At 39.2% G+C, this 22,643-nt stretch overlaps 2 protein-coding genes and 1 long non-coding RNA gene across 6 annotated transcripts in view; 2 read left to right on the top strand and 1 right to left on the bottom strand.

Moving 5' to 3' along the window:
* Window positions 1-22,643, top strand: part of LOC133545263 (BMP/retinoic acid-inducible neural-specific protein 3-like) — a 1,164,151-nt gene that overhangs the window by 142,015 nt on the left and 999,493 nt on the right. The window lies entirely within an intron of this gene.
* On the top strand, window positions 1,169-14,298 carry LOC133545241 (uncharacterized). The gene is made up of 3 exons (XR_009804772.1): window positions 1,169-1,580; window positions 14,036-14,092; window positions 14,218-14,298. It is a non-coding gene; the product is annotated as an uncharacterized LOC133545241 (long non-coding RNA).
* On the bottom strand, window positions 17,788-20,002 carry LOC133544952 (lactosylceramide 1,3-N-acetyl-beta-D-glucosaminyltransferase A-like). The gene is made up of 2 exons (XM_061890201.1): window positions 19,782-20,002; window positions 17,788-19,586 (listed from the first exon to the last, which is right to left on the bottom strand). Exon 2 carries the CDS (start codon window positions 19,375-19,377, stop codon window positions 18,253-18,255), a length of 1,125 nt encoding a protein of 374 aa, XP_061746185.1. The 5' UTR covers window positions 19,378-19,586; window positions 19,782-20,002; the 3' UTR covers window positions 17,788-18,252.

Here is a 22,643-nt window from a genome sequence, read left to right as displayed (position 1 = left end):
CTCTTAATCAGAATTGGAAAAATTCTCGGTTTTTCCGAAATTCCGTATTACCATTTGTCATTTCAACATGTTATTACTTTAACAATTCTCCACCGATTGAGAAATTGTCCAAGACATCAATAAATTTAGATTAGATAGTACTTTATTTATTCCTTCAGGAGAGTAAATGCCTTGGCAGAAGACACCTCCTGATTAAATTTAAAACTACAAAGAGCAGACTGCCAAAGATGCCAAAGACTCTTATACCGCAGGATTTTTTATTTTCAAATAATCATCAAATGTCGCCGTTGACATCAGTGATGCTATTTGGAACAGAAATTATATATTAAGTAAGTAGAGAGATAAAACAATGGTCTGCCGGGCAGCTCATGCATGCTGTGCCCTCCTGGGCAACAGCAGCGAGGGTCTGCCCGGCCGCAGACTGGCCTCATAGTCATTATAGCTGTTCAACCAATCTTTTTAAGTTACGGTTGAGTAGTTAACATGGGCGCCATGTTGCATCGTACCTTGGTAGCTGTTCAGCCAACCCTTTTAAGTTACGGTTTTAAGAAGTCAATGTTCTAATAACAGTCGAATCCTTGGGTCTTGAAAGCTGTATCGTGTTGAAAAACGTGGATGGAGTAGTTGTTTCGGAAAACTGGAATTCTGGAAAATCCTGTACTTAATTTGAAATAGGAAAATGGGAAGTTTGAATTTCCAGAATGGTGCAATGTGTGAAGGTGGAATGGTTTGAATAGGTTAAAACATGTGGAAATATTGTATTGTTGTATCTTTTTTTGTATTTTTTTCCCCTTTAATTTTATTAGACAATTAAAACTAGATGAGGTAATTCCTGAAGGTATTGCGTGTGAATGCTCCAATGCTGAAGATGAACTGAAATGTATATATTAATGTGTATATATGTGTGTGTATATATATGTGTGGGTGTAGATATATGTATAAATATGTGTGTGTATAAATTTGTATATGTATATATATATATATATATGTTTACATGTATTTATATGTGTGTGTGTATTTATATATAAATATGTGTGTGTGTATATATATATATATTTAGTATATGGATAAGCGATAGAAAATAGATGGATGGATGTGTGTGTGTGTGTGTGTATATATATATATATATATATATATATATATATATATATATATATATATATATATATGCAATAGTGTGATGTTGTTGCGCTGTATTATGAACGAGACAGGGTGTTATGTTTTATTTTGAAGTATTGCTTTTATTTTGAAGAACCGGATGTCTGGTGCAGGAAGTGACTGCGTTTTTTTCGGATACATTTTCGGACATTTGCTGACGAGGTAATAGTTCTTCATTGCTCTGTGTTTCTTGTGTAAATATTATTTCTAAACTTTCATAATACTTTAAAAGTTAAAATATTAATGTTGTAGGTATAAGTGATGTGTTGTTTTAAGTATTTTTTTATGCACAATTTTGTTAAGTAAGGATTAGAGCGTCGAATGTTTGAAATGTTTGGTCATAATTACACATGGTATTTAAGCAGGTATCACTCCGCCAGAAAAGTAGAGACCTGTGTATGTGTTTCATGTTTCCAAAACAGGTATGTGGATTTGTGTATTATTATTATTTTTTTTGTGATAAAAGATTTTTGTTAATGTAATTCAAATTAATATTTTTGTATAATTTTTGTTTATTTCCTCTTCTATCGGACTTTTGATGATGAGGTATCACTCCGCCAGAAAAGTAGAGACCTGTGTATGTGTTTCATGTTTCCAACAAAGGTGGCCAATAAATGATGAAACGACAGAATGGTGTTACCATTTAGTGGTCAATCAATCAATCAATGTTTATTTATATAGCCCCAAATCACAAATGTCTCAAAGGACTGCACAAATCATTACGACTACAACATCCTCGGAAGAACCCACAAAAGGGCAAGGAAAACTCACACCCAGTGGGCAGGGAGAATTCACATCCAGTGGGACGCCAGTGACAATGCTGACTATGAGAAACCTTGGAGAGGACCTCAGATGTGGGCAACCCCCCCCCCTCTAGGGGACCGAAAGCAATGGATGTCGAGCGGGTCTAACATGATACTGTGAAAGTTCAATCCATAGTGGCTCCAAGACAGCAGTGAGAGTCCCGTCCACAGGAAACCATCTCAAGCGGATCAGCAGCGTAGAGATGTCCCCAACCGATACAGGCGAGCGGTCCATCCTGGGTCCCGACGAGCGGTCCATCCTGGGTCTCGACTCTGGACAGTCAGTACTTCATCCATGGTCATCGGACCGGACCCCCTCCACAAGGGAGGGGGGGACATAGGAGAAAGAAAAGAAGCGGCAGATCAACTGGTCTAAAAAGGAGGTCTATTTAAAGGCTAGAGTATACAGATGAGTTTTAAGATGAGACTTAAATGCTTCTACTGAGGTAGCATCTCGAACTGTTACCGGGAGGGCATTCCAGAGTACTGGAGCCCGAACGGAAAACGCTCTATAGCCCGCAGACTTTTTTTGAGCTCTAGGAATCACTAATAAGCCGGAGTCTTTTGAACGCAGATTTCTTGCCGGGACATATGGTACAATACAATCGGCAAGATAGGCTGGAGCTAGACCGTGTAGTATTTTATACGTAAGTAGTAAAACCTTAAAGTCACATCTTAAGTGCACAGGAAGCCAGTGCAGGTGAGCCAGTACAGCCGTAATATGATCAAACTTTCTTGTTCTTGTCAAAAGTCTAGCAGCCGCATTTTGTACCAACTGTAATCTTTTAATACTAGACATGGGGAGACCCGAAAATAATACGTTACAGTAATCGAGACGAGACGTAACAAACGCATGGATAATGATCTCGGCGTCTTTAGTGGACAAAATGGAGCGAATTTTAGCGATATTACGGAGATGAAAGAAGGCCGTTTTAGTAACGCTTTTAATGTGTGACTCAAAGGAGAGAGTTGGGTCGAAGATAATACCCAGATTTTTTACAGAGTCACCTTGTTTTATTATTTGGTTGTCAAATGTTAAAGTTGTATTATTAAATAGAGGTCGGTGTCTAGCAGGACCGATAATCAGCATTTCCGTTTTTTTGGCATTAAGTTGCAAAAAGTTAGCGGACATCCATTGTTTAATTTCATTAAGACACGCTTCCAACTGACTACAGTCCGGCGTGTTGGTCAGCTTTAGGGGCATGTAAAGTTGGGTGTCATCAGCATAACAGTGAAAGCTAATACCGTATTTGCGTATGACGTCACCTAGCGGCAGCATGTAGATGCTGAAGAGTACAGGGCCAAGGACCGAACCCTGGGGAACTCCACACGTTACCTTAACATAGTCCGAGGTCACACTGTTATAGGAGACGCACTGCATCCTATCAGTAAGATAAGAGTTAAACCATGACAGGGCTGAGTCTGACATACCAATTCGTATTTTGATACGCTCTAATAAAATATTATGATCGACGGTATCGAAAGCAGCGCTAAGATCGAGGAGCAGCAACATAGATGACGCATCAGAGTCCATCGTTAGCAATAGATCATTAGTCAATTTTGCGAGGGCTGTCTCAGTCGAGTGATTTGCCCTGAAACCGGATTGAAAGGCTTCACATAGATTGTTAAACGCTAAGTGCTCATTTAGCTGCTCTGCAACAATTTTTTCGAGGATTTTCGAAATAAAGGGAAGGTGAGACACCGGTCGGTAGTTTACCATGAGGTCAGGATCGAGGTTAGGTCTTTTAAGGAGAGGATGAATAACCGCTTTTTTGAATGCAACGGGAACAGTGCCCGAGGAAAGTGATAAGGTCAATTGTACAGAATATGTACTGAACTCTGCAATCTACTAATACAAGTTTCAGTCAATCAATCAATAGTGCGTATTCAGAGCGCATGTGTAAAAAAAAAATCCCAGTCCACAAGTATCCTCATTCACAACACATTCTCTTAGATTTCCATGTTATGATACATGTTCACATTATTTATTGACTGTATCTAAAAAAGATTTTGAAAAAATATATTTTTATTTAAATGAAGATATGAAATAATCCTAAATGAAATACAATGACTTGGTTTATATTATTGTATATACTAGGTCATAAAATCAGTGTCAGTTGAGTCGGTCCATAGGTTGCCTGTAGGGATTTTTAATGTCCAGCAGATGTCAGTATTTAGTGACACAGTATCAATACAGTTTTGCAATGTGTCAAAAGGCTATACGACACCTCATCAACCTATCACTAATGATCACACAAGTCAGGAAATTTCAAGGCTTTTATCTGCACTGAACATTGTCAGTCTTCTTTACTATCAAAGACTTTTTGAATAGTCAATCAATCATAACCACCAGTCAAATGACAAAATCGGTATGCAGTGTTACCTTTCAACAGAACTTTGTTTAATCTTGTTGTTTGTTATCTGGAAGATTGACACAGGCATTTAACTTTTCCACAAACCATCCTGAATCACAGATTCAATCGTAGTCCATGTTAACTACCAAACCGTGACTTAAAAGAGTTGGCTGAACAAGTATAAGGACTAGCAGGTCATTGCTATTGTTACTGGAAGGCACAGTACTCATTGACCAACTTTTTGGGAAATTTCTGTTGGAATCAATGGGACATCCTTCAAAGTTCCACATTTTCTATCTGATTCTTACTATTCCAACTTCAAAGTATTCAGCCTGTTTAGGAATTGTGTGCTTAACTTCAACAATGTTAAAAATATTTGAGGATTTCAGTTTGTCTTCGGCATTGGAGCATTTACACGCAATTCCTTCAGGAATTGCCTCATCTAGTTTTAAACGTGTAATAAAAAAAGGAAAATACAACATTTCCACATGTTTTAACCTATTCAAACCATTCCACTTTCGACACATCGCACCATTCTGGAAATTCAAACTTCCCATTTTTGTAGTTCAAAAAAAGTTCAGGACTTTCCAGAATTCCTGCTCTTCTGAAGCCCTGTTTCCACCTTTTTTCTGGTGACTACGATTTCCACATTTTTCAACGCGTTTTAACTGTTCCACCGTCGAAGCTTTCCTCTTAATCAGAACTGGAAAAATTCTTGTTTTTTCCGAAATTCCGTATTACCATTTGTCATTTCAACATGTTATAACTTCAACAATTCTCCACCGATTGAGAAATTGTCCAAGACATCAATAAATTTAGATTAGATAGTACTTCATTTATTCCTTCAGAAGAGTAAATGCCTTGGCAGAAGACACCACCTGATTAAATGTAGAACTACAAAGAGCAGACTGCCAAAGATGCCAAAGACTCTTATACCGCAGGATTTTTTATTTTTTCAAATAATCATCAAATTAATGAGACCGGGCAACAGCAGCGAAGGTCTGCCCGGCCGCCGGGCAGCCCATGCGTGCTGTGCTCGGAGGCCAAACTATGTAAGGCCTCCGAGATGTCAAGGAGCGGACACTTGTTGCTGTCAAACCAGACGACGTCCAGCGTCGCCTTGTGAGACAGATCATTCGTCATACATACGTCGTAGAGGAGCAAAGTAAACTCACCGAGGCTTATCTTGTCATCTTTCAGTTGAATGTGTATGTACTGTATGTAGGGAGCACTCTGGAGTTTTAACTTTTATTTTACTTTTTTTTGCTTTTACACACACGATCCTGACCTACGGTTTCAACATTTGGTACTTCTTAAAACCGAAACTTAAAAGGGTTGGCTAAACAGCTACCAAGGTACAAGGCAATTGGCGCCAATGTTAACTACCCAACCGTAACTTAAAAAGGTTGGTTGAACAGCTATAAGGACTACGCAGCCAGTCTGCGGCCGGGCAGACTTCCGGGCAACAGCAGCGAAGGTCTGCCTGGCCGCAGACTGGCTGCGGCCGGGTTTTAAGAAGTACCAAATGTTGAAACCGTAGGTCAGGATCGTGTGTGTAAAAGCAAAATGCCTGTGTCAGTCTCCCAGCATTGGAGCAATTATACGTAATTCCTTCAGGAATTGCCTCATCTACTTTTAAATGATTAATAAAAACGGAAAATAACTACAAAAAAAGATACAACATTTCCACATTTTTCAACCTATTAAACCATTCTGGAAAGTCCAGGATTTTCCAAAAATCTTGCTTCTACAAAGCCTTCTTTGCAGCAACTACTCCTTTCACATTTTTCAACATCTTACACCTTTCAAAGTCCAATGGTTTTGCTGTCAATAGAACATTAACAGGCTGCTTCACTGTCCGACACTTTTTTGGCAGCATATCAAAATTACCAGTTGATGGTAAAACCAATATCGAATGTCACATTTTAACAGCGCCTTCGTCAAAAAGTTTGCATTCACCATTTTAATGTCAGGGAGACTGACACGGGCATGAACCTTTCCACACACCATCCTGACTCACGGTTTCAACATTTGGTACTTGTTAAAACCGTAACTTAAAATGATTTGCTGAACAGCTATCAAGGTACGATGCAACCGGCGCCCATGTTAACTACCCAACCGTAACTTAAAAAGGTTGGTTGAACAGCTATAACGACTATGCGGCCAGACTTCACGGTGACTGGGTATTACATTGATTCTGTTGCCCAGAGGGCACAGTGTGAATGGACTGCCCGTGCAATATTTCAATTCAATTATTTCGAATGATTATTAGTGAGAGACCAGACAACAACGATACATCGATGAATGCGTCGAGCTCAATGAACGAAACCCTGTATCCTTGTGCAGTAACAGTTAATCCTTTCGGCAGCTCAGTTGGTAGAATGGAAAGCTGCATTTGCTTATGCTGAGTTTTTTAGGGCACTGGTTCGAATCCAGTTCGGTGGATCACTCATTACGTTTTTACCATGAATTGATTAACGTGGAACCCGACCCTGATTTAAGTTGAAAATCTTATTCGGGTGTTACCATTTAGTGATCAATTGTACAGAATATGTACTGAACTGTGCAATCAACTAATAAAAGTTTCAATCAATCAATCAATAGTGCGTATTCAGAGCGCATGTGTAAAAAAAAAAAAGAAAAATTCCCAGTCCACAAGTATCCTCATTCACAACACGTTCTCTTAGATTTCCATGTTATGATACATGTTCACATTATTTATTGACTGTATCTTAAAAATATTTGAAAAAATAGATTTTTATCTAAATGAAGATATGAAATAATCCTAGGTCATAAAATCAGTGTCAGTTGAGTCGGTCCATAGGTCACCTGCAGGGATTTTTAATGTCCAGCAGATGTCAGTATTTAGTGACACAGTATCAATACAGTTTTGCAATGTGTCTAAAGCAGGGGTCGGGAACCTTTTTGGCCGAGAGAGCCATGAAAGCCAAATATTTTAAAATGTATTTCCGTGAGAGCCATTTAATATTTTTTAACACTGACTACAATTAAATGCGTGCATTTGTAAGTAAGACTAACATTTTTAGAGAATAATGAGTCTTTTATTCTTTTTAATAACGTTGTTATTGGGGCGGTACATCTTGGATGGTAGAGTGGCCGTGCCAGCAACTTGAGGGTTCCAGGTTCAATCCCCTCCGTTGTGTCCTTGGGCAAGACTTTTTACCCACCTGCTTCCAGTGCCACCCACACTGGTTTAAATGTAACTTAGATATTGGGTTTCACTATGTAAAGCTCTTTGAGTCACTAGAGAAAAAGTCCTATATATAATGTATAATACACATTACACAATATAATTCACTTATTCTAAAGCTAACCAATAATAAATATAATACTTCTTACCATTAATGCGACTTTTTTAACAGGTGCGATAGAAAATAGATGGTTGGATTAAAATGCATGAGAATGTCTTATCTTTTGAACGTTATTTTTAACACTGTGATTATCAGCGGAATTATTCATTAAGCAATGCCAGCTAAGATTCATCTGAGAGCCAGATGCAGTCATCAAAAGAGCCACATCTGGCTCTAGAGCCATAGGTTCCCTACCCCTGGTCTAAAGGCTATACGACGCCTCATCAACCTATCACTAATGATCACACAAGTCTAGAAATTCCAAGGCTTTTATCTGCCCTGAACATTGTCAGTCTTCTTTACTATCAAAGACTTTTTGAATAATCAATCAATCAATCAATCAATCAATCAATCAATCAAAACCACCAGTCAAATGACAAAATCGGTATGTGGTGTTACCTTTCAAAAGAACTTTGTTTAATCTTGTTGTTTGTTATCTGGAAGATTGACACAGGCATTTAACTTTTCCACAAACCATCCTGAATCACAGTTTCAATCGTAGTCCATGTTAACTACCAAACCGTAACTTAAAAGGGTTGGTTGAACAACTATAAGGACTAGCAGGTCATTGTTAATGTTGCTGTAAAGCACAGTACTCATGGACTAAATTTTGGGGAAATTCCTGTTGAAATCAATGGGAAATCCTTCGAAGTTCCACATATGCCATCTGATTCCAACTGTTCCAACTTTAAAATTTTCAGACTGTTCAGGAATTGTGTGCTTGATTTCAACAATGCTAAAATAATTCCAGGATTGCAGTTCATAATCAGTAATGGAGCAATCACACGCAATTCCTTCAGGAATTGCCTCATCTAGTTTTTAATGTTTGATAAAAGAGCAAAACAAAATAATGACAAAAAAGATACAACAATTCCACGTTTTAACCTATTCAAACCATTCCACCTTCGACACATTGCACCATTCTGGAAATTCAAACTTCCCCTTTTCATAGTTCAAAAAAAGTTCAGGATTTTCCAGAATTCCTGCTTTTCCAAAGCCCTATTTCCACCCTTTTTCTGGCGACTACTCCTTTCACATTTTTCAACGCGTTTTAACTGTTCCACCGTCGAAGCCTTCCTCTTTATCAGAACTGGAAAAATTATTGGTTTACCCGAAATTCCGTATTACCATTTGTCATTTCAACATGTTATTACTTCAACAATTCTCCACCGATTGAGAAATTGTCCAAGACATCAATAAATTTAGATCAGATAGTACTTTATTTATTCCTTCAGGAGAGTGAATGCCTTGGCAGAAGACACCACCTGATTAAATGTAAAACTACAAAGAGCAGACTGCCAAAGATGCCAAAGACTTATACTTTTTCTTATTTTTTCAAATAATCATCAAATGTCGCCGTTGACGTCAGTGATGCTATTTGGAACTGAAATAATATTTTTAATAAGTATAGAGAAAATACAAGGATTATTACTTCTATGACATCACCCAACTAGTTAAACTATATGAATTAGTATCAATAAGAGGAATACATTGAAGTGTGTGTGTGTGTGTGTGTGTGTGTGTGTGTGTGTGTGTGTGTGTGTGTGTGTGTGTGTGTGTGTGTGTGTACAAACAATCCTATATGCAATTTGAGTAATACTAATATTCTGTAAATGTAAAAACAAATATGAATTCTGACTAAAGAATTGGTGCCGATGGAAACTAAGAAAAGGGATTTGGGTACACTATCTGGAGTACAGGGCAGGCGAGTGGGGGATCTTATGTTTGTGGATAACTCCTCTGACAGGGGGCTCCCCTCGTCTCTTTTAATGCACAGCATAGGACACATAGCAAGAGTGGTCCTCAGGTCCTGTTGATCAGGGGCATTAGCTCCACAGCCACAGATCCACTTTTAACCACTAATATCACGGTCAAAATGAAAGCTTGTTCCCATAGGCACCATAAATTGTTAATTATGTTTAGACAAAAGTGTATATTATATATACTATTATATATATAGTATTTATATAGGTGTGTGTGTGTGTGTATGATGGATATGTGTGTATGTATGTGATTGTGTGTGTATGTGTATATATGTATGTATATGTATATATAAATTGTATATATATGTGTGTGTACATATGTATATATGTAAGTATGTGTGAATTTAAATGTATTATATATAGATAATATATAGCATCTACGCAGCAACCACTGAACTGAATTATATTACATATATTATCGTATTATATATTGTATATATATATATATATATATATATTGTATATGTATAGGGGTGGGACCTAATAAGTTTACTTCTTCCCACTCCCTTTTGAGACAATCTTGACATCTACAAAAGATAAGTCACATGTAATGTTTTCAATGTAGGTGTAAAAATAATTTCTTTTGTATTTCATGTCGTTCTTTTGTTTTGTTTGCATGGCTCAAAATAAACCATTCATTCATTTATTCTTAGATTTCCATGGTATGATACATGTTCACATTATTTATTGACTGTATCTAAAAAAGATTTTAAAAAATAAATTTTTATTTAAATGAAGACATGAAATAATCCTAAATGAAATACACTGACTTGGTTTATATTATTGTATATACTAGGTCATAAAATCAGTGTCAGTTGAGTCGGTCCATAGGTCGCCTGTAGGGATTTTTAATGTCCAGCAGATGTCAGTATTTAGTCACACAGTATCAATACAGTTTTGCAATGTGTCAAAAGGCTATACGACACCTCATCAACCTATTACTAATGATCACATAAGTCAGGAAATTTCAAAGCTTTTATCTGCACTAAACATTGTCAGTCTTCTTTACTGTCAAAGACTTTTTGAATAGTCAATCAATCATAACCACCTATCAAATGACAAATTCGGTATGCAGTGTTACCTTTCAACAGAACTTTGTTTAATCTTGTTGTTTGTTATCTGAATGATTGACACAGGCATTTAACTTTTCCACACACCATCCTGAATCACAGTTTCAATCGTAGTCCATGTTAACTACTGAACCGTGACTTAAAAGGGTTGGCTGAACAACTATAAGGACTAGCAGGTCATTGCTTGTGTTGCTGGAAGGCACAGTACTCATGGACTAAATTTTTGGGAAATTTCTGTTGGAATCAACGGGACATCCTTCAAAGTTCCACATTTTCCATCTAATTCTAACTGTTCCAACTTCAAAGTATTCAGCCTGTTCAGGAATTGTGTGCGTGACTTCAACAATGTTAAAAATATTTGAGGATTTCAGTTTGTCTTCAGCATTTGATCATTTACATGCAATTCCTTCAGGAATTGCCTCATCTAGTTTTAAATGTGTAATAAAAAAAGGAAAATACATTTCCACGTTTAACCTTTTTAAACCATTCCACCTTCGACACATTGCACCATTCTGGAAATTCAAACTTCCCATTTACGTAGTTCAAAAAAAGTTCAGGAATTTCCAGAATTCCTGCTCTTCTGAAGCCCTATTTCCACCCTTTTTCTGGCGACTACTCCTTCCACATTTTTCAACGCGTTTTAACTGTTCCACCGTCGAAGCTTTCCTCTTAATCAGAACTGGAAAAATTCTCGATTTTTACGAAATTCCGTATTACCATTTGTCATTTGAACAATTCTCCACCGATTGTGAAATTGTCCAAGACATCAATACATTTCAATTAGATAGTACTTTATTTATTCCTTCAAGAGAGTGAATGCCTTGGCAGAAGAAACCACCTGATTAAATGTAAAACTACAAAGAGCAGACTGCCAAAGATGCCAAAGACTCTTATGCCGCAGGATTTTTTATTTTTTCAAATAATCATCAAATGTCGCCGTTGACATCAGTGATGCTATTTGGAACAGAAATTATATATTCAGTAAGTAGAGAGAAAAATGAATGAGACCGGGCAACAGCAGCGAAGGTCTGCCCGGCCGCAGACTGGGCTCATAGTCCTTATAGCTGTTCAACTAATCTTTTTAAGTTACGGTTGAGTAGTTAACATGGGCGCCATGTTGCGTCGTACCTTGGTAGCTGTTCAGCCAACCCTTCTAAGTTACGGTTTTAAGAAGTCAATGTTCTAATAACAGTCAAAGCCTTGGGTCTTGAAAGCTGTATCGTGTTGAAAAACGTGGATGGAGTAGTTGTTTCGGAAAACTGGAATTCTGGAAAATCCTGTACTTAATTTGAACTTGGAAAATGGGAAGTTTGAATTTCCAGAATGGTGCAATGTGTGAAGGTGGAATGGTTTGAATAGGTTAAAACATGTGGAAATATTGTATTGTTGTATCTTTTTTTGTATTTATTTTTCCTTTTTTTTTATTAGACAGTTAAAACTAGATGAGGTAATTCCTGAAGGTATTGCGTGTGAATGCTCCAATGCTGAAGATGAACTGAAATGTATATATTAATGTGTATATATGTGTGTGTATATATTTGTGTGGGTGTATATATATATATATACATCTTGACTGGATTATCCAGAGAATAGTGCTCGATACCGTGGTAGAGCGCAATATGTAGGTGTGGGAAAAAAATCACAAGACTACTTCATCTCTACAGAACTGTTTCATGAGGGGTTCCCTCAATCATCAGGAGATTTTAATGGAAGCATTCACATACAATGGTTTATATAGGGCACAGAGTGGGTGGGTACAAGCAGGCGTAGGGTGTGGTGATTGGCTCATGTGTTACCTAGGAGGTGTTCCGCCACAGACGGAAACACCTCCTAGGTAACACATGAGCCAATCACCACACCCTACGCCTGCTTGTACCCACCCACTCTGTGCCCTATATAAACCATTGTATGTGAATGCTTCCATTAAAATCTCCTGATGATTGAGGGAACCCCTCATGAAACAGTTCTGTGGAGATGAAGTAGTCTTGTGATTTATATATATATATATATATATATATATATATATATATATATGTATATATATATGTATATAATAATGTGATGTTGTTGCGCTGTATTATGAACGAGACAGGGTGTTATGTTTTATTTTGAAGTATTAGTTTTATTTTGAAGAACCGGATGTCTGGTGCAGGAAGTGACTGCGTTTTTTTCGGATAATTTTTCGGACTTTTGCTGATGAGGTAATAGTTCTTCATTGCTCTGTGTTTCTTGTGTAAATATTATTTCTAAACTTTCATAATAGTTTAAAAGTAACAATATTAATGTTGTAGGAATAAGTGATGTGTTGTTTTAAGTATTTTTTTATGCACAATTTTGTTAAGTAAGGATTAGAGCGTTGAATGTTTGAAATGTTTGGTCATAATTACACATGGTATTTACGCAGGTATCACTCCGCCAGAAAAGTAGAGACTTGTGTATGTGTTTCATGTTTCCAAAACAGGTATGTGGATTTGTGTATTATTATTATTTTTTTTGTGATAAAACGTTTTTGTTAATGTAATTTAAATTATTATTTTTGTATAATGAATGTTGTTTATTTCCTCTTCTATCGGATTTTTGATGATGAGGTATCACTCCGCCAGAAAAGTAGAGACCTGTGTATGTGTTTCATGTTTCCAACAAAGGTGGCCAATAAATGATGAAACGACAGAATGGTGTTACCATTTAGTGGTCAATTGTACAGAATATGTACTGAACTGTGCAATCTACTAATACAAGTTCCAGTCAATCAATCAATAGTGTGTATTCAAAGTGCATGTGTAAAAAAAAAATCCCAGTCCACAAGTATCCTCATTCACAACACATTCTCTTAGATTTCCATGTTATGATAAATGTTCACATTATTTATTGACTGTATCTAAAAAAGTTTTTTAAAAATAGATTTTTATTTAAATGAGAATATTAAATAATCCTTAATGAAATATAATGACTTGGTTTATATTATTGTATATACTAGGTCATAAAATCAGTGTCAGTTGAGTCTGTCCATAGGTTACCCGTAGGGATTTTTAATGTCCAGCAGATGTCAGTATTTAGTGACACAGTATCAATAGGTATGCAATGTGTCAAAAGGCTATACAACACCTCATCAATCCATCACTAATGATCGCACAAGTCAGGAAATTTCAAGGGTTTTATCTGCACTGAACATTATCAGTCTTCTTTACTATGAAAGACTTTGCAGAATCAATCAATGAGAACCACCAGTCAAATGACTAATTCAGCATGCAGTAATACTTTTAAACAGAAATGTGTTAAATATTGTTGTTTGTTATCTGGAAGGGTGACACAGGCATTTAACTTTTCCACACACCATCCTGAATCACGGTTTCAATCGTAGTACCGTAACTTAAAATGGTTGGTTAAAATATTAATGTTGTAGGTATAAGTGATGTGTTGTTTTAAATATTTTTTTATGCACAATTTTGTTAAGTAAGGATTAGAGCGTCGAATGTTTGAAATGTTTGGTCATAATTATACATGATATTTACGCAGGTATCACTCCGCCAGAAAAGTAGAGACCTGTGTATGTGTTTCATGTTTCCAAAACAGGTATGTGGATTTGTGTATTATTTTTTTTTTTTGTGATAAAACATTTTTGTTAATGTAATTTAAATTATTATTTTTGTATAATGAATGTTGTTTATTTCCTCTTCTATCGGACTTTTGATGATGAGGTATCACTCCGCCAGAAAAGTAGAGACCTGTGTATGTGTTTCATGTTTCCAACAAAGGTGGCCAATAAATGATGAAACGACAGAATGGTGGAGTGTCTCCTACTTAAAAAACTACACAACGCAGAATAAGACTCACTACATATATATATATATATATATATATATATATATATATATATATATATATATATATATATATATATATATATATATATATATATATATATATATATATATATATATATATATATATATTGTTTGTGTTGTGGTTTGTGCAGCCCTTTGCGACACTAGTGATTTAGGGCTATAGAAGTAAACATTGATTGATTGATTGATAGATTGATTGATTGATATATGTGTGTGTATATTTATTTGTATGTCTGTGTGTAAATATGTACTGTATTAATAAATGTGTGTGTGTTTATATATACATATATACATGTACTATATATATGTATATATGTACTATATTTATATATATGTATATGTTGTGTGTGTATATATATATATGTGTGTGTGTGTATATATATATTTATATATATATATACATATACATATATATGTGTGTGTGTGTGTATATGTATATAGACTAGAAATTGTCTGTAAAAAAGGCATTATCGACAAGAGAGGGTAAGAAAGCATGGTTAGTAGTGAGGGGTCCAAGACTAGAAATAGTCTGTAAACCAAAATAGCGCTTAAACCCAAATTCTGTATGAGGTTTTTACAGTTGGATTTTTCGTGAAGGCGGAGGTAGAAGAGTAGATGGGAGAGTGAACCAGAGCCCTAAGATATACTGGTTTTGTTGAGTTTGCCTTCCATAAGCAGCCATAACGGAGGGGGGTTAAATGCTTCATATTGCAGCCAATATTGAAGAATTCAAATTTTGGTGACTCAGTAGTGAAACCTCAAGTTTTGCAGGGAAACATTTCATTGGTTGGACAATCGCGCTGCTAGGACTAATTCAACTCATGACATAATTCCATCCATCCATTTTCTTCCGCTTATCCGAGGTCGGGTCGCGGGGGCAGCAGCCTAAGCAGGGAAGCCCAGACATCCCTCTCCCCAGCCACTTCATCCAGCTCCTCCCGAGGCATCCCAGGTAATAAATTTAAAGTAGCGATGATAGTCACAAACACACTAGGTGTGGCGAAATTATTCTCTGCATTTGACCCATCACCCTTGATCATTCCCCCTGGGAGGTGAATAATGACATGTGTGTGAGTGCATTTACAGGGTGCAGTCATTGCCTTTATCTTTTTCTAACAGAATGAAGGACAACTTTGGATTTTTATTTTTTTTTATTTTGTATTATTCAACTCTGTATTTTCCCCTAAGATGTTTATTTTGGGAGGATTTATTGGTGGTTAACTTACCACAGGGGCAAGGCCGCCCCTGGCTATATTGAGGCCCTCTGCAGAAAATTACATCACAAAACTTTTTTCTCACATTTCTATTTCTGTGAAACAATTTTCATACAGAATTTTATTTTATTCATGTTTGATACTAAAACAAATTCAAGGGCAATATATTGCAAAATAACACATTTGACATCATTAACACATTTTAATATTTACGTATCTCAGCCAATCGCCAGTCAGGACACATTCACAAAGTCAGTGGCACCCCCCGCGCCCAAGTCGAAGTCACGTCGTAACATTGCTGGTTTACGAGCATGTTCGGCAGCGCACAATCATAGAGTACTTACAAGCAGACACGGTGTGTGGAAAGAAAAGAGTATAGAGTTTTGTGTATTGTACAGGATTGCTTATTATTTTTAGTGGCCTGTTTATTTCAATTCTTAACTACGCCCATCTTAACTACCGAACCAGAGCTTAAAAGGGCTGGCTGAACAGGTATTAAGTTACGCAACATTTTAACTCTGACCAATTAGTCTGAATGATAAAACAAAAACTCATGAACTTTCAAAGTCCAGGGCTTTTATTTTTTAAGAGTACATTGACAGCCTTATTTACCGTCAGAGACTTTTTGGTGCTGGTCAAAATCACCAGTTAATGGCAAATCCAGTAAGCATTGTCACCTTCTAGCAGAACTTGTTTTCAAATTTTTTGCATTATCATTTTTGTTATCTGGGAGTCATTTTAAGTGGCCCTCCATGTCATTTTTAGTGGCCCTTTATGTCATTTTAGTGGCCCCCCATGTCATTTTTATTGGCCCTCCATGTCATTTTATGTGGCCCTCCATTTTATTTTATGTAGCACTCCATGTCATTTTTAGTGGCCCTCCATGTCATTTTTTGTGGCCCTTTATGTCATTTTAGTGGCCCTCCATGTTATTTTTAGTGGCCCTCCATGTTATTTTATGTAGCCCTCCATGTCATTTTTAGTGACCCTGCATGTCCTTTTATTGGCCCTCCATGTCATTTTATGTGGCCCTCCATGTTATTTTATGTAGCCCTCCATGTAATTTTTAGTGGCCCTCCATGTCATTTTAATTGGCCCTCCATGTCATTTTTAGTGGCCCTCCATGTCATTTTATTTGGCCCTCCATGACATTTTTAGTGGCCCTTTATGTCATTTTAGTGGCCCCCCATGTCATTTTTATTGGCCCTCCATGTCATTTTATGTGGCCCTCCATTTTATTTTATGTAGCCCTCCATGTCATTTTTAGTGGCCCTCCATGTCATTTTTATTGGCCCTCCATGTCATTTTTAGTGGCCCTCCATGTCATTTTATGTGGCCCTCCATGTTATTTTATGTAGCCCTCCATGTAATTTTTAGTGGCCCTCCATGTCATTTTAAGTGTTCCTCCATGTCATTTTTAGTGGCCCTCCATGTCATTTTATGCAGCCCTCCATGTCATTTTTAGTGGCCCTTTATGTCATTTTAGTGGCCGTCCATGTCATTTTTAGTGGCCCTCCATGTTATTTTATGTAGCCCTCCATGTCATTTTTAGTGACCCTCCATGTCATTTTTATTGGCCCTCCATGTCATTTTATGTGGCCCTTTATGTCATTTTAGTGGCCCTCCATGTCATTTTTAGTGACCCTCCATGTCATTTTTATTGGCCCTCCATTTCATTTTACGTGGCCCTCCATGATATTTTATGTAGCCCTCCATGTAATTTTTAGTGGCCCTCCATGTCATTTTAAGTGGCCCTCCATGTCATTTTTAGTGGCCCTCCATGTCATTTTATGTAGCCCTCCATGTCATTTTTAGTGGCCCTTTATGTCATTTTAGTGGCCCTCCATGTCATTTTAGGTGGCCCTTTATGTCATTTTAGTGGCCCTCCATGTCATTTTTAGTGACCCTCCATGTCATTTTTATTGGCCCTCCATTTCATTTTACGTGGCCCTCCATGTTATTTTATGTAGCCCTCCATGTAATTTTTAGTGGCCCTCCATGTCATTTTAAGTGGCCCTCCATGTCATTTTTAGTGGCCCTCCATGTCATTTTATGTAGCCCTCCATGTCATTTTTAGTGGCCCTTTATGTCATTTCATGTGGCCTGCGAAAGATTGGAACTAATATAATGTAATGCATTTGTTTATTTTTAATTTAGAAAGAAACATGTAATGCATGAAATTGAATATGTTGTACATTTTTTTATTATCTGATCAGGCAACAAGAAGTTCCACGCATTTTTGGGTTATCAAAAAAGATTACTAAAAAATCCAAAATCTGCAAGTCTCCTTGACTTAATATCTCACAGCAAGTTATCCATCCATCCATCCATCCATTTTCTACCGCTTATTCCCTTTGGGGTCGCTAGTGCGTATGTGAGCAGGTTATCCATATGTTACTAAATCATACACAATTTAAAAACACTTGCTTATGCAAATTGTGTAATCAGGTTATTCGTCGATAGATCACTGTTACAAATGGCCCTCTAAGGGCAGCCAAGTTTGTGATGTGGCCCTCAATAAAAACAAGTTTGACACCTCTGATACAAGATTAAACCAAATAATAACTTAGCATTTAACAATGTTTACTATGATGGATCCTATTTGCCACATGTTGAAAGTGTCGCATCAGGAGACATGTTTGACTTGACGGACAGGAGTGATCTTGAAGTCAACTCAGTAAAATGCGGCTGTGCAGGGATAGCCGTTGAAAGCGAGGGGGTTACAGAGCAGAGAGATCTTAGTGGCTGTGCAGTACAGTCGGCCTAAGATCCCAGACGTTTTCTCTTTCACTTGGGGGTGTGTTGCCGCCTTCCACAGGTCGTGGAGATCCTCCGTGTGGCCGTGGGAGGTCATCATCCGGTCGTAGATGCACAGGTGGCGGGGAGCCTTGCCCTCCCCTGAGAAGTAAACGTGGGCCTGTGGGGACACACCCACAGCCATGGCGCAGATGCCCATGAACACGTCGTCTATGTAGAGCGAGGCGTTCAGCGTCAGCGTGGCCTGGTAGATCTTGCCGGCCACGTCGCTGGACATCACATAGCCCCCTCCTGCTGTGTAGTCGGGGTAAGACCACCATTGGTACATCTCAAAAGGCACGTAGTACTTACTGTTCTTACTACGGATGGGCGGAGCTCCCCAGTGCACCCGGCCCACCCAAAAGCCGGTGGCGCCCGCCGTGCTCTTGTCCCGCAGGTACCCCACAAGGTTTGGCATGTGGATGAAGACGTCGTCGTCGCTGATCATTAGGAAGCGAGCGTGAGCGCAGCAGCGGTGCATCCAGTGGAACTGCATGATCAGCTTAAGGGTCAGATTGTGGAAGGAGTCCATGAAATCCTGTTGGATCAAATCGGCATGGCGGCTGTTCTCTTGGACGAGGTGCCTTTGAACAGCGGTCGCGTCCACGGCAGGGGCTCCTAAGGCGAACACCACCTTCACAGTCACTCCCAGCGTGCGCTGGATGTAGGTCTCGCTGCCCCAAGTGGACCTGATGGCGTCACGCCTGGCCCGGTTCCCAGGAGACGTTTTGACAAAGACCAGCAGGAGGACGTCCTTCCCGGCGCATTTGTCCGGGTGGTCCAGCAGGCTGCGGAAGTTGCTGAAGCTCCGGGCCTGTTCCCGGGTGATGGTGAGGCTCTTGTTGACGTCCCTGAAGCGGTCGACCAGGAAGCGGCATGAATAGGACTTGAAGTGGTTGAACACGCTTTTGTCCCAACACACCATGATCAGAGACAGAACCAGGCAGGTAACTATCAGACGGACGCACTGGCACTTGTGGAGCTGGCGGAATTTCCAAAACATCCTGGAAATCTATCAGCGGGGGGTTAAACAGCCGGAGGAAAAGGGCCGAAGGTTCGAAGAGTTACTGGGGCCCCTCAGTGCAGCACTGAGCGGGTCTCCCATCCTCCACGGTGATGGGAGTCACAGGGTCTGCTGAGAAACATGCTCCAACACCGCAGAATCACTCACACACCCTCCAAGTCACTTAGCACACCGTCGTTCATCTTCATCTGAGGAAGGAAGAAGAGCACATTCACTGAGGTGACAAACACTTGTTAGTTTCAGTGTCACTTTCACTGTGCTTCTATCGCCCCTGTGCCTGAGACCTTAAAAGGCAAGATTTCAGGTTCCGATCTCAAGACTGAGGGAGCTGCGCCTCGCTTGACATTCAGGAGTTACTTTGCGAGAAATCAAACTGCACGTACCTCACTCACCCGCATGTAGCAGTCAAAGTACAGTGTGTGTGGTTGGAGCTCACGGGGTGGGCTGCCGGAGGGGGCGTGGTCCGCTATCTGAATTCAAACGCTGACATGGCAAGGGACACAATACGAGGTGGGTTTACCTTGTGAAAGGACTGAGAACTGTGGAAAGCGTGGCCGGCACAATGCAGGATGAGAATAGCTGCTTCTGTTGGGGAGGGTGTGTGTGTGTGTGTGTGTGTGTGTGTGTGTGTGTGTGTGTGTGTGTGTGTGTTGGGGGGGATCATGATGGGCCTCAGGGGCTGGGACTCCCACCGCCCCCTAAGAGCTTTTTAAACCTCATCATCACTGAATGCATGCTGCCTAATGGGGTCCCTCGCCCATCCCTGTCTTGTACCACTCACCTTACCAACTAAGTGAGCTCTCTAGTCGCGTTTCCCTTCCCCAAGTCTGTCCAAGACAAGAAGGAAGCATTTCCATTTTTATTTAAATGGGAACATTATCACAATTTCAAAAGGGTTAAAAACAATAAAAATCAGTCCCCAGTGGCTAGTTGTATTTTTGGAAGTTTTTTTCAAAATTTTACCGGTCCCGGAATATCCCTCAATCAATCAATCAATCAATGTTTATTTATATAGCCCCAAATCACAAATGTCTCAAAGGACTGCACAAATCATTACGACTACAACATCCTCGGAAGAACCCACAAAAGGGCAAGGAAAACTCACACCCATGGGGCAGGGAGAATTCACATTCAGTGGGACGCCAGTGACAATGCTGACTATGAGAAACCTTGGAGAGGACCTCAGATGTGGGCAACCCCCCCCCTCTAGGGGACCGAAAGCAATGGATGTCGAGCGGGTCTAACATGATACTGTGAAAGTTCAATCCATAGTGGCTCCAAGACAGCAGTGAGAGTCCCGTCCACAGGAAACCATCTCAAGCGGATCAGCAGCGTAGAGATGTCCCCAACCGATACAGGCGAGCGGTCCATCCTGGGTCCCGACGAGCGGTCCATCCTGGGTCTCGACTCTGGACAGTCAGTACTTCATCCATGGTCATCGGACCGGACCCCCTCCACAAGGGAGGGGGGGACATAGGAGAAAGAAAAGAAGCGGCAGATCAACTGGTCTAAAAAGGAGGTCTATTTAAAGGCTAGAGTATACAGATGAGTTTTAAGATGAGACTTAAATGCTTCTACTGAGGTAGCATCTCGAACTGTTACCGGGAGGGCATTCCAGAGTACTGTAGCCCGAACGGAAAACGCTCTATAGCCCGCAGACTTTTTTTGAGCTCTAGGAATCACTAATAAGCCGGAGTCTTTTGAACGCAGATTTCTTGCCGGGACATATGGTACAATACAATCGGCAAGATAGGCTGGAGCTAGACCGTGTAGTATTTTATACGTAAGTAGTAAAACCTTAAAGTCACATCTTAAGTGCACAGGAAGCCAGTGCAGGTGAGCCAGTACAGGCGTAATATGATCAAACTTTCTTGTTCTTGTCAAAAGTCTAGCAGCCGCATTTTGTACCAACTGTAATCTTTTAATGCTAGACATGGGGAGACCCGAAAATAATACGTTACAGTAATCGAGACGAGACGTAACAAACGCATGGATAATGATCTCGGCGTCTTTAGTGGACAAAATGGAGCGAATTTTAGCGATATTACGGAGATGAAAGAAGGCCGTTTTAGTAACGCTTTTAATGTGTGACTCAAAGGAGAGAGTTGGGTCGAAGATAATACCCAGATTTTTTACAGAGTCACCTTGTTTTATTATTTGGTTGTCAAATGTTAAAGTTGTATTATTAAATAGAGGTCGGTGTCTAGCAGGACCGATAATCAGCATTTCCGTTTTTTTGGCATTAAGTTGCAAAAAGTTAGCGGACATCCATTGTTTAATTTCATTAAGACACGCTTCCAACTGACTACAGTCCGGCGTGTTGGTCAGCTTTAGGGGCATGTAAAGTTGGGTGTCATCAGCATAACAGTGAAAGCTAACACCGTATTTGCGTATGACGTCACCTAGCGGCAGCATGTAGATGCTGAAGAGTACAGGGCCAAGGACCGAACCCTGGGGAACTCCACACGTTACCTTAACATAGTCCGAGGTCACACTGTTATAGGAGACGCACTGCATCCTATCAGTAAGATAAGAGTTAAACCATGACAGGGCTGAGTCTGACATACCAATTCGTATTTTGATACGCTCTAATAAAATATTATGATCGACGGTATCGAAAGCAGCGCTAAGATCGAGGAGCAGCAACATAGATGACGCATCAGAGTCCATCGTTAGCAATAGATCATTAGTCAGTTTTGCGAGGGCTGTCTCAGTCGAGTGATTTGCCCTGAAACCGGATTGAAAGGTTTCACATAGATTGTTAAACGCTAAGTGCTCATTTAGCTGCTCTGCAACAATTTTTTCGAGGATTTTCGAAATAAAGGGAAGGTGAGACACCGGTCGGTAGTTTACCATGAGGTCAGGATCGAGGTTAGGTCTTTTAAGGAGAGGATGAATAACCGCTTTTTTGAATGCAACGGGAACAGTGCCCGAGGAAAGTGATAAGTTTATAATATTTAGCACTGATGGACCTAATAATACAAAAAGCTCCTTGATAAGTTTCCCAGGAAGTGGGTCAAGTAAACATGTTGTTTGTTTTATTCCATTTACACGTTGTAACAATCCTTCTAATGTTATTTCATCAAAACGAGAGAAACTATTTTGGATATTTGCAGTACCCGCCGTGTATACAATCGTATCTGTGTTACTATAACCCCGTTGTAGCTGGGACGCATTGTCTTTAATCTCCTTTCTAATAAGTTCAATTTTCTTATTAAAGAACTTCATAAAGTCATCTGCCGAAT

This window comes from Nerophis ophidion, linkage group LG28, assembly GCF_033978795.1.
Source record: "Nerophis ophidion isolate RoL-2023_Sa linkage group LG28, RoL_Noph_v1.0, whole genome shotgun sequence".
In the NCBI taxonomy this organism is placed as follows: Eukaryota; Metazoa; Chordata; class Actinopteri; order Syngnathiformes; family Syngnathidae; genus Nerophis; species Nerophis ophidion.
The sequence above is the reverse complement of the archived record's forward strand: the minus strand, read 5'-3'. Positions and strand labels throughout refer to the sequence as shown.

Bases quoted from the DNA above. Each gene is read 5' to 3' on its own strand.
- LOC133544952 (XM_061890201.1), bottom strand. From the start codon at position 19,377: ATGTTTTGGAAATTCCGCCAGCTCCACAAGTGCCAGTGCGTCCGTCTG.